The 12,508-nt window shown below is 46.7% G+C and overlaps 1 protein-coding gene across 1 annotated transcript in view; it reads right to left on the bottom strand.

Annotated features, from left to right (window-relative positions):
• Positions 1 to 12,508, bottom strand: part of csmd2 (CUB and Sushi multiple domains 2) — a 202,392-nt gene that overhangs the window by 32,458 nt on the left and 157,426 nt on the right. Inside the window, exons 28-31 of the mRNA XM_062446030.1 lie at positions 11,640 to 11,785; positions 11,454 to 11,534; positions 10,353 to 10,466; positions 2,748 to 2,936 (exon numbers count right to left, since the gene is read on the bottom strand). Coding sequence (XP_062302014.1) covers positions 2,748 to 2,936; positions 10,353 to 10,466; positions 11,454 to 11,534; positions 11,640 to 11,785 — 530 coding nt within the window. The remainder of the gene's footprint in view (positions 1 to 2,747; positions 2,937 to 10,352; positions 10,467 to 11,453; positions 11,535 to 11,639; positions 11,786 to 12,508) is intronic.

The raw sequence follows: 12,508 nt of genomic DNA, 5'->3' as shown, positions 1-12,508 counted from the left end.
ATCATGCAGCTATTCTGTCGAGACGCCAAAACGAAGATTCCGAATCAAGGGTGTTCAACTGTTTCCGTGGCAACAGAATGGAATCAAGTGAACACCACAGCCGCATCGAGACGATGGCAAAACTCATCTACGTCTTGATGACAGTGTGATTCTGGCCCATGATCACTGCTATCGTTTTTTACAGCTTCAAATTAGTCCCTTACTGGCGATACTGAGGCCATAATCATCTGTCCTGACCTAAGTTTAAAAGAGCTCTGATCAGCCTGCTTCACCAGGAGGCGACTGGACAGAATACTAAAATAATCTCTCTCTTCCAGATGGATACAGCATTGAAAGGTTGTGGGGTGTTGAGGAGACTCAGTTCTGTTCGACATCAATTCCTAATGTTTCTCCATATGTACTGTATATATGTAAATAATGTATACAGTATATACTATATATATTTAGAGAGTGAGTGTGTGAGAGAGAGAGAGAGAGAGAGAGAGAGAGAGAGAGAGAGAGAGAGAGAGAGAGAGAGAGAGAGAGAGTGTGTGTCAACTCATTCCTCCGATCCGTCCACCTCTCTGCTGTCTGTGAAATACAGGCCTATCTATTCTGTAACAGAGGTGGTGGCCTTTCGTTCTGTAAGGTTGTTCGTGCTGTGATTGCACGGATAGGGTGCACCTCTTGACCTCTCTTCTGGGCTGTTTGCTAGCTCATTCCTGACCCCTGACCCCATTTGTAGGCTAAGGTCGTCTTCAAGCTAAGGTAACTTAGTGTCACGCCTGTGTCCTTTTCACATAACCCAATCTGATGCTCTGGATGGGTTCTACCCCTATATAACCGTGAAGTATTCAATTACTTCCTAATTTTTTCAAACTATTGCTTTTACTGTTCAAAGTTTGGCATTGTGTCGAAGGGTGCCTACTGTCACACACAAAGCTCCTGTGACTTCCCATCCTAAATCCTAGTACCCAGAGCTTCCTACAATCAATCACCACTCCTAAAACGCGTTTAACACCAACGATGATCTCGCCCTGACGATTCTCATCCCCAGGATGACCCACGCAAACTGCATGATGCAAGGTCGCAGGGGCCGCATGTTCCCACCATGCTCCATGAAAGAATTATCCTGAAGGACACATACAGCATCTGTCGTTTGAATACAAACAACATAGTGCATGCATACGGTACGGACACAGGCCGTCACCCATCCACAACAATACACACAATACATTTAGTCATTTTTACCTACAGTACACCCACTGCCACCAACCAACTATTGCACGCCGCCCATTGTACAGCCCCTATAATCATCATAATGGCGCAAAAATGTATTGGTAAAGCAGCTTAATTGAAAAAAAATCGGTACAGTAGTGAGGTAAACACAGCAGTGTTACAGGGGTTAGCCACTGGCTGCCATTTTAAGGCTTTGATGGATGGGAGACCAAGAACAGAAGATGCTGCTACACAGAGTGGAGGATATGGGCTGGGTCTGTAATCCTTGCATCCTGCCTGACATTTGGTTCCTCAAAGACAGCCCGGAGTGTGCGATGCTGTCTGATTCAAATGATTTTCACAGCTCTCTGTGTAAACCGAGTAATCTGGGCTTTCAGATGTACAATGAGATTACCAAAAGCAGATTGAGCAGCACTTTCTGGCTGACACCAAAGATCCTCAGAGCGCAAGGAATTGTAGCTGCTCTTTCAACCTAGTAGATACATTTTCTACCTGAACACTCCTTATTGTGGCTGTGTATACCCAGGTATCTGTAAAAGTCAACCTGGGCTGTTTTCTGGTCATGGATAACCACTGGTGAGGGGTCTCTAATGGCTTTGGGGTTGAACACGTTATCTTTTGTTTACTTAAAGGGACAGTTCACCCCAAATTCAAAGAATTACATTTTTTTAATCTTCCATGAAGTGCTATTCATCCATCTAGATTGTTTCGGTGTGAGTTGAAGAGTTTCAGAGATATCAGCTGTAGAATTGTCTGCTTTCTCTCAAATATAATGGAACCAGATTGGGGTTTTGTGGTGTTCAAAGCACCCAACAAATGTGAAAAGCTCAGCTGCAAGCTCTGTCTCTTTCCAGAAATCATGACCTGGTTTCTGAAGATAATCCACAGACCTTGTTGTAAGCAGTTTCATTTAGGAACTATTTTCTTTCTACTGAACTACAGCCACCAGCCATATCACTGCACAGAAAGCGTGCATCGACTCATGGGTGAGAGGCTCTGCCTTTTAACATACATGAGCATATACGTCAAACTGGGTTCTTTCAGTTGGAATACCAGCCTCCAGTGGAATCAAGGCATGCTCTATTCTCTTTTATGGTGGTTCGGCTTGCAGCTCAACAGCACAGATCTCAACAGATCTTTCAGATAGATGTTTACATCCATCCAGACTCCTGGGAGTCAGGTGGCTGAGCGGAGAGGGAGTCGGGCTAGTAATCTGAAGGTTGCCAGTTCGATTCCCGGCCGTGTCAATTGACGTTGTGTCCTTGGGCAAGGCACTTCACCCTACTTGCCTCGGGGGGGAATGTCCCTGTACTTACTGTAAGTCGCTCTGGATAAGAGCGTCTGCTAAATGACTAAATGTAAATGTATGACAGAATATGGGCATTCCGACTCCTGCATGTTTCGACAACCAAGTCCAGCCCCTCAACACCAAACATCAGATTCACGTCTGCCTGTGTCAGATGTTTTTGTGAGGAAGATTTCGATGAATCTCCGACCCTACATTGGATCTTCGTGTGTGACCCGCTCACCGTCAAAGATCTCCAGCTCATCGAACTGCCGGCTGGTTTGGAAGTGTTCGATGGTAAAGGTGATGTTGTAGCCCGGGTCCACCTTCACCACCCAGGAGCAGGACTCAAAGTGGGGGAAGCCGCTGCCGGGAGACTGGCTCATGATGACTCCAGTGGAGGCGGTCAGGACCTCATTCATGGGACATGTCACTGAGAGAGAAAAGAGGAGGAAGAGACACATGAATGACACATACACGGCTGAATGACCAAGATACATGAATGAATTAATTCATAAATGCCAAGTACATGAACGACAAATGATTGCATACATAAATACAATGTCATTCAATACTGTACATTGAAAATGTGTTTGTTTTCCCCTCAAAAACACCTAGAGCATGATTCAGTCCAGTTTGTGAAAATGTTAGCAGCCATTGATTCTGTAACATGCAAGAGCTACAAGAGGACAAGGCTGGAAACAGAACAAGGGGGAGATAATTGACATTCCTGCTAGTCCACTGTCGGAAACAAGGGCGGCCGAGCGGGAACCGAGTGTCACTGGTTGATGATATCAGAGAGTAGCCAGGAGCAAGCTCTCTCCTTTCACTGCCCTTCCTATGAGGGACGGAGCTGGTGCTACCTCTGTAGCTCACGCTAATACTGCCTGGAAGACCTGTGCGTGTCTGTGTGACAGTGTGTGTGTGTGTGTGTGTCAACGTAAGTGTGTGCGTGTTTTAGAGTTAGAGAGTGTTTGTGTGTGTTAGAATGTGTGTGTGTGTGCCTGTGGGAGAGTGCGTGTCGTTTTGTGAGAGACAGTGTGTGAAAGAGAGAGTGTATGTGTGTTTGTGATAGAGAGAGTGTGGATTTGTGTGTGTGTTAGCGAGAGAGAGAGAGAGAGAGAGAGAGAGAGAGAGAGAGAGATGTATGAGAGAGTGTGTGTGTTTGTGAGAGTGTGTTTGTGAGAGAGAGAGCGAGAGAGGGAGAGAGAGAGAGAGAGAGAGAGAGAGAGAGAGAGAGAGAGAGAGTGTCAACTCATTCCTCCGGTCCGTCCACCTCTCTGCTGTCTGTCATTGGTATTCGTCCTGGAGTCTCTGGGTGACATTTCCCTGTGGTTCTACCCTGAATTATACGCTGTGCTCCCCTTCCAAGCCGTTTTACAGGAACTCTATGCAGGCTGCCTAGCATCTGCATACAGATCAGGCCTCAGAGAGACAGCATGACATGATGTAGAAGTGTGTTTGACACAGCACTAGCTCTTTTACATCCTGCTTGGCTTGTCCGTTTGGTGGAGCTCTCAAGCCAAGGAGTCCCAGAACTTTCTCCACCAACAACCCTAACACATTGCTTCTAACTTCTCATTTACACAGAATTAATTCATTTTTATTGACATGTTTTTCCAAAATGACACAGCAGGTGTGGAATGTAATTGCAAACACCAAATTAATTTGAATACTATTTAGATTTTAAAAAACTCAGATTTGCCACCCCTACAATTAGCCATTTGTTAAAAGCTTTGTTTTAGCACCCCAGTGCAAACCTAAAGTTGACAACCTTGCTGAGTCTGTCTAGAGGTTATGCTTGGTTTAGTGTTATGTCAACAATGTGTTTCACACAGCAGTGACAACACACAACATCCTGTGTGTATGTGTGTGCATATTTACATGTATTTATTCATTTAGCGGACGCTTTTATCCAAATATTTGTCTGCGTATGTGTCTGTATGGTGGTAACCCTGGTCGAACTCCGTGCACGAGCACGTGCACGTTGTAGATGGGAGATACCTGCTGTTTGCTTGTGGCGGTCAGACGGGAGCAAACCCACCTTCAACCAATTTCGGCAATCAGGATACCTATAAGAGGGCCCACTCAAAGCAGAAGCAGAGGAGAGCTGGACGAACGAAGGCGAACACGAGAGGCTAGAGTTTTGGCAAGTAAAACTCGTATATTAGTTGTACTGTGTGTGCTCCCTATAGGCCGATGGATCGTCGGCACGGGCAGGGAGAGGAGATGCGAATGACGACGTCTGCAGAACGGACCTCTGATTTCGTTTTGTACCCTGCTAGCAGAAGACTATTCGCTTTTGTTGTTGTTCCCTGTGATGTTTAAACGCACAAGTGTGTTAACCTCCCTCTGCCTCACGTAACCTTGATTTATATTCAGCTTCCCTCGAACCCTCCCAGTGGTTACCACAGTATATAGTCTCCATGTACCATGTATGACGGAGATAAATAGTGAGAGCCAGCTTGGGTTTAGGTTAGTATGAATATCCTTATTGTAAGACGGTATACCAATCTGCCTAGTGCAGTACTCACAGAAACAAACAAACACAGTGTTTGGCACTGTTGGATCTTGATTACAGCAGAGAAATACTGAAGCTTATAAATCATTGTGTAGCTGCCCTCAGGGAAATGATTGCGTGAGAGTGTATGCTTATGTACAGCATGTAGGATGAACATGAAGAGGTTGTGTAAATGCAGACAAACATTATCACAGCTGCATATCCAGAGCTGTGTGTGTGTGTGCGGTGTGGTGGCTGTATGAATGAATGGTGATGGATGTGTTTAACTGGAACCATGCTACGCTAGCTGGATGCTAATCACCATCAGGATGTCACGCTGCATCCATGGTGATGTTAACCGGACGAGAGCTGAGTAAAGTGTGTTATCTGTTATGTAGGGCTGTGTTCTATCTAGGATGTGTGGGATTTAATTGTGTGTGTGTGTGTGTGTGTGAGCGTGGGCAGGGTGTGTTCAACAGACAAACATATAGCCCAACCATGTCAGGCACAAACCTGTTACATGACTAGCTTTAGTTGTAACAACAGTTTGTTTATTGCTGAAAATGTTCTGAATGAGTTATTAGAGTTGACTAATAAAGTTGTTTAGTGGTTAATTGATGTTGCATGATTGGTGTTGGTTAATAGTAGTTGCAGAATTGTGTTGACTAATTGAAGTTGGTTAATTGGTGTTGGTTAAATGGTGTTGGTTATTCACTGTTGCATAATTGGTGTTGGTTTTATCTGAAGTTGGATAATTGGTGTTAGATAATTGTGTTGGATATTTGGAGTTGGTTAATTGGAGTTTGATGCTACACATCATATCTGTGTCGGCCATACTGACATGTAAAACATCAACCAAAGACCAATCTAATCCTCCCAAAGTGTAAATGTACCCGATAACACCTTTAATCTGCAAAAGATGCGAAATGATTAGAGCGAATGGACCCTAGCAACAGCCCTCAGTGTGGAAGCAGTGACTGAACACAATCATGGACTGGCATTTCTTAGTCTATAAACTCTGAAGTACAAGTTCACCAGGTGATCAATTCCTCAAGGATAAAAACACGTTCTGATCGACCTTTTTCCCCCAGCTCACCTCGACAATCACATCAGATGGAGCAAAGTTTTTATTCAATACTATTCTCTATCTCCCGTACCCTAATCCGCTTTGAAATGACGCGTCTGAGTGTGAGGATGTAAACAATGGTTATGACACTAATCTGACAAGAAGCATAAAGGGCTTACAGGAAGCAAGGCTGAGATCATCCTGCAGAACGTTCTCCATCGAGGTGTGGGCAAACTAGCGGAGTGATAACGCAGCTGATTGATGCTAGAATCAGATGAGAGAACCTCATTGGGCAAACTGGAAAGGTTGGATGCACTCATACACACCGGCACGCACACATGCTCTCTCTCTCTTTCTCTCTCTCTCTCTCTCTCTCTCCCTCCCCCCCCCCCCCCTCTCTCTCTCTCTCTCTCTCTCTCTCTCTCTCTCTCTCTCTCTCTCTCTCTCTCTCTCTGTGTCTCTCTTTATCACACAGAGTGACATGGTCACCAGAACCCACTCCCACACAGCGGGGAGTCCTATCTCCAGACACGACGCATCCCCTGTTAACACAGGCTCAAAGCTCCTCCCAGCTGAGACAGCGTCGCCCATGCTGGGGTTTAATCTGAGCAGCTTGGGGGGGCGATGATGAGCTGCTCTGAGGGGACCACAGGATCAGCTGATGTGTGTGTTTGTGTGTGTGTGTGTGTGTGTTGGGGGGGGGGGTCAAGATAGAACAGCTGAGAGAGGGATGCCCAGGGAGGGAGTGTGGAGGTGTGGAGAGGAGGGGTAGAACGTTCGCCTGTTACAACCTTTTAAAGATTAAAGGATTGATGGCAGGATTAAGGGAGGGCTTGCATAAGAGGAGGAAGGAAGAGGGACAGAGGAAAGAGACGGAAAAGGAAGTGAGGTAAAGAAAGAAGCGGAGAGAGAACTGACAGATGGGGTGGGGAGGGAGGGATTCAGCACGGTATTGTGATCGGTGATTATTCAGATTCAATTGTAAAGCTGGCTAGGGGATAGAAAGGGAAACAGCTATGATGATCACAGCCTGTTGTGTTTGCTTGTTAACAATTCAATTGCGTTTGTGTGTGTGTGTGTGTCTCCGTTTGTGTGTATGTGTTTATTTAGGTATAGTCTGATCACCCCTTCCAGCTGTAGCCCAAATCAATAGAAAAACCCCAAGACTATTAACAGTCATTCTTAACAATGGTGAATCTCCAACACCAATATACGGAATGTACCAATCAATAATATGTAACACATATACAAGCGTTTGTATACCATGAAACCCGATACTAATGGAAAACAGAGTTCTTGTTACTGACACTACTAAGGCGTGTGGACGAGTCAGTGTGTATCAGAGACATTGACAACATAGCCCAGAATGATCACCCTATGTAGCGCATGACTGCAGAAAAGAGTGGGGAGGAGAGTAAATCATATGTGAGGAGAGAGTAAGAGAGATGTGTGGAGATGAGGTGAGATGAGGTAAAGGAGAGGAGATAATATGTGAGGAGAGGAGGTGAGGAGAGGAAATATGAGGAGAGAAGATGAGTGGAGAGGAGAGGAAAGGAGATGAGATTATGAGGAGAGAGAAGAAGAGAGGAGATGTTAGGAGAGAAGATATGAGGAGGTGAGATTTGAGGAGAAGAGAGTAGAGAGAAGGAGGAGAGGAGAGAGATGTACAAATAAAGCTAAAATAAAACATTATCTTGGGTTACCCCTGTCACCATGGAAACTGGATACATGACACGGAATTCAGAAAACCAACTGAGACTGCTTGTGTGGGCGGGATTGGTAATGTTAGCTATGTTAGCGAGACGTTGTGAGTATGTGTGTGTGTGTTGTGTGTTTGTATGTTTGAAACAGTTTCAAAAGCGGGCAGAAGAAAAGAAGGACAGAGTGTTACAAAATTCCATGTAAGTGTGTGTGTCCGTGTGTGTGTGTGTGTGTGTGTGTGTGTGTGTGTGTGTGTGTGTTGTGTGTGTGTGTGTGTGTGTGTGTGTGGGAGGGGGGTGCACGGAGTGAAAGAGAGACAGCCAAAGAAACCATCAGAGAGAGGCTTGCTAGCTCCAGTGACACTGCCGAGTTAGCTTTAGCTCTAGGCTAGTACCCAGCACTGCAACTATGCTACCGTTACTGATCCTGCTTTGAGAATACACAACGGTGGTGGGGGGGGGTAAAGTTTGGTTTGTGTGTCCTCTCCTCTCCTCTGACTCAGTCTCTGTCCATCTGTCAGGTGTGCCCGTAACCACATTCTTTATTTGTGAGGATGTTCTCTTTGTTTCCCTCGTTCTTTCCCCCTCACCTCGTCTTTACTTCTTTGTGAGTGCGTGAGTGTGTGTGTGATTGTGTGTGTGTGATTGTGCTAGAGGGTGGAAGGGTCTGTGGCTGCGTGTTTGCATACCCTTGCGTCAACTGCGTGTGCGTGCGTGTGTCTACGTGTGTGCCTGCATGTGTGTGTGTGATGGAAGGGGGAGGGGTCTGTGGTTGTCAGAGCTGGAAGCAGTGATTTGATAGGTGCAGCTGCAGCTAGCGTCTCCTCTGCATTTCAATTAGCTGATCTCCTGTCTTCTCGGCCCTGGCCTCTTTCTCTCTCTCTCTCTCTCTCTCTCTCTCTCTCTCTCTCTCTCTCTCTCTCTCTCTCTCTCTCTCTCTCTCTCTCTCTCTCTCTCTCTCTCTCTCTCTCTCTCTCTCTCTCTCTCTCTCTCTCTCACCATCTCTCTTTCACAGCCTGTCCTCATCCCTCTCTCTTTCACTCATGTCACCCAACACAAGTCATGATCCTTCTACTCAATAGGCTCCTCTCTCTCCCTCTCTCAGATGAGAGAACCTCATTGGGCAAACTGGAAAGGTTGGATGCACCCATACACACTGGCACGCACACATGTACTCACATTCTCTCTCTCTCTCTCTCTCTCTCTCTCTCTCTCTCTCTCTCTCTCTCTCTCTCTCTCTCTCTCTCTCTCTCTGTTGGTGATTACTCAACGACAGACAGGTAGAGACACTGACACAGCACTCTGTTTGTTAACCTGAGGAGTGTTTGGTGTAGTCCTGAAATAGCAGAAGGAGCTTAGATTTAGGGTCCAGATTCTTCTGACTTACAATTTGTAGATATGGGAAGACATTAGTTTAATGATGTTATTGTTTCTCTGCCTCTCTCTCTCTCTCTCTCTCTCTCTCTCTCTCTCTCTCTCTCTCTCTCTCTCTCTCTCTCTCTCTCTCTCTCTCTCTCTCTCTCTCTCTCTCCTTCCATCTCTCTCACTGTCTATGTGTCTCTCGGTCTTGCTGTCTGTCTGTCTGTCCCTCTCTGTCTGTTCTTCTTTCCTGTCTCTGTCTCTGTCTGTCTCTGCCTGAGAGGGCTGGCTAGGAAGGAGGGTGGGAGTCAGCTGGAATGGTTTGCCCCAGGAAGAAAGGTCCTTTTCAGCATGATGGGAGGGAACTATTAGTGGGGCGCGCACGCAATTAGAGGCCAGATGAATTACAGCGGCTTTTACTACTCACTCACACACACACCACACAGCGTAAAGGGCTGCGAGTGTAGGTTTAAGCCTAAGTAAAAGAAAATAGGCCCTTTATCAAAACGTTTTTAGTCTTCTTCACATGTTATTTTCCATATTTGCTTTTATTTATGAGGTCCCTCCTTTTTTATGCTTTCTTCTCTCGTTTTGTGCTTCTTTCTCCATTTTTCTCTTTCTTCCCCTTCAACACATGACAATGAGTTTAGCTCTGTGCAGTCTGCTTCATCTGCCAAACAGTTGCAAGCTTACAATCATACCCGAGAAAGGGCAAGAGACAGGAGAGGCAGAAAGAGCGAGAGACAGGAGAAGGATAAAAAAAAGAGAGATTGAAAGAGTAGGAGAGAGAGACTGGACAGGGGGAGGGAGAGAGACAGGGGAGAGGGATCTGGAGAAGGAGAGATAGGGGAAAGAGATAGGAGAGAAAGAAAGTGATATGGCGAGAGAGACAGAGAGAAAAAGAAAACACAAGCGGATGTGCTATGACAGAGACACAGTGGAGTGTGTTGGTACTCACGAGGACCTGGGGGAGCAGGCTACGCTGTTACACCTAGTCTCCCCCAGCCCCCTGGGAGCTCATCAACAACAACAACAACACAGATATACCCTCTCAGAACACAGCTGACAACAGAACCAGCCCGCGGGATAAAAACAAAGACAAAAAAACCTGAGTACGGATCTGAGGTGGAACAGAAGCTGTGGTAGCCAAGGGTGAGGATGTAAACAATGATAAACAGTAATAAAACAAGAACAAACAGCCAGGAACAGCAGCGAGCAGCTTACCGTCACACGAGGGAGGAGGACCAGCAAACTCCAGGTGTGTCCCCAGACGACAGGTCAGGATGTTGTTCCCACTCAGGCGGTACCCTGGCAGACACCTGTACCTCACTATGTCTCCTGGAGAGGGATGGAGGGGAGGAGGGGAGACGGGAGGGAAGTAGAGAGGAGGAAGAGGAGAGGAGATGGGGAGGAGGGGAGGGGAGAGGGGAAGAGGGGAGGAGGGGAGGGGAGGAGGGGAGGGGAGGAGGGGAGGGGAGGAGGGAGGGAGAGAGGGGGGAGAGGATGGAGGAGGGGAGGCGAGGGGAGAGGATGGAGGGGAGGGGGGAGAATAAATTTACATTTGAGAGATTCAGAGAGCGAGAGGGGAGCGTGAGAGAGAGAGAGAGAGAGAGAGAGAGAGAGAGAGAGAGAGAGAGAGAGAGAGAGAGAGAGAGAGAGAGAGAGAGAGAGAGAGAGAGAGAGAGAGGCAGAGAAACAATAACATCATTAAACTAATGTCTTCCCATATCTACAAATTGTAAGTCAGAAGAATCTGGACCCTAAATCTAAGCTCCTTCTGCTATTTCAGGACTATACCAAACACTCCTCAGGTTAACAAACAGAGTGCTGTGTCAGTGTCTCTACCCTGTCTGTCGTTGAGTAATCACCAACAACGTCGCTATGCAAATAAAACTGAGTAATGGTAACTGTCTGCAATACTAAAATGAGAGCACCTGTTCTGAACCCTATTGGCAAAGCTAGGCTCATGAGTATTAATATTTTGTTTTCCTGAGGCCCCCTGGGTAGTGTAGTTGTGCCTGTAGATCAGCACTGCAGCACGGTCTTATGGGACTAGTAGTTTTATGAGCAAGAATGGGAGAGGATGTGTGTGTGTGTGTCACAGTAGAAGCAGTGGAAGAGTGCAGCTTGTTGTCTTATATTCTGGGCACATTGTTAATGAGAGCTGGCCAAGCCTCAATATGAACTGGCAAGAAAGACTAGCTACTCAAAATGCTTCATGGAGACTGGGCCATCATCCTACACAATAGGGCACGGAGGAGAAGGGTGTGTGTTTGTGTGTGTCTATGTGTACTGTAGAACATGGAGGTGTGAATGTCCACTTACCTATTTTAAATTCCTTGCTAGCCATCAGGATCTCTGCATTTGGAATGATGGGTGGAGGCAGGCAGAACTGCAGTCTGTACGCTGGGGAGAACACACCACAACATTCAATACGTGTGTGAGAGTCTGCATGTGTGTGTGTGTGTGATTGGGTGTGTGTGCATGTGTGTGTGTGTTAGGGAGTCATACCTTGATAATTAATACGGAACAGTCCACCTTTCTCCGTGTTGCTACGGAAACGGATCAGGACCTGATTGGACGTGCTGCGCGGCGGGTCGCTGGGCTCGCCCTCCGTGAAGATCCCCAGCTTCCTGGCCGTCTCCTGAGGGCCGTCCCTGAGGGGTGAAAGGTCAGGGGTCAAACCAGCAGGTTGTGACATTAGAAATGTTATGACATTAAAGAGAACCCACTCTGGGAAGTCTGTTGATTATATTTAAGGGACATAAACAACTAGATGGCCTGGGTTAAACAGCAAGAAGATATCCTGTCACAGATAGAAGAGAGTTGGAAGAGAACCGCAGAGTAAAATCCTCATAGGAAGTGATCGCCTCGTTGCTGTCTAGATGTAATCCCAATGACAAAGTGTGAGCTCTCCCGACATATAAATGAAACATTGCAAACAACTAAACCAAGATGGCTGCCAGTAGTCCACCTTCTCCCCCACCCACATATCCATAAGCGAGAAGAAAGGTCAACAATGCTCACACACAGCTTCACACGGTCAAGCTACTCTCTGGATCCATACTCTCATCCTGAGAAGAAAAAAAAACCCTGACGTTCTCAGAAAACATCAGCCAACGGACATATGCAGGAACGATATTCCGAAAAGGGAATGTCCGTCCGGTGGGAATGGCCTTTGGAAGGCTACACCCCTGTCTTGGCACTCCCCACCCGGCACGGAGCGGGCCAATGAGGTGGTTCGCCCTGTTCCTCCAGCAACCAAAGCGCTTAGGAACCATCTGTGTGGTGTGGTGGGGCTGGCCGAGGGAGATAACAAGGGGCTCCAGTAACTGCTGGCTGGGGAGCGCTAAGCATGCCGTGGCGCCGCCCTGGGATTC

Source organism: Osmerus eperlanus, chromosome 20, assembly GCF_963692335.1.
Source record: "Osmerus eperlanus chromosome 20, fOsmEpe2.1, whole genome shotgun sequence".
Taxonomy (NCBI): domain Eukaryota; kingdom Metazoa; phylum Chordata; class Actinopteri; order Osmeriformes; family Osmeridae; genus Osmerus; species Osmerus eperlanus.
This window is presented reverse-complemented; position numbering and strand designations above follow the sequence as displayed.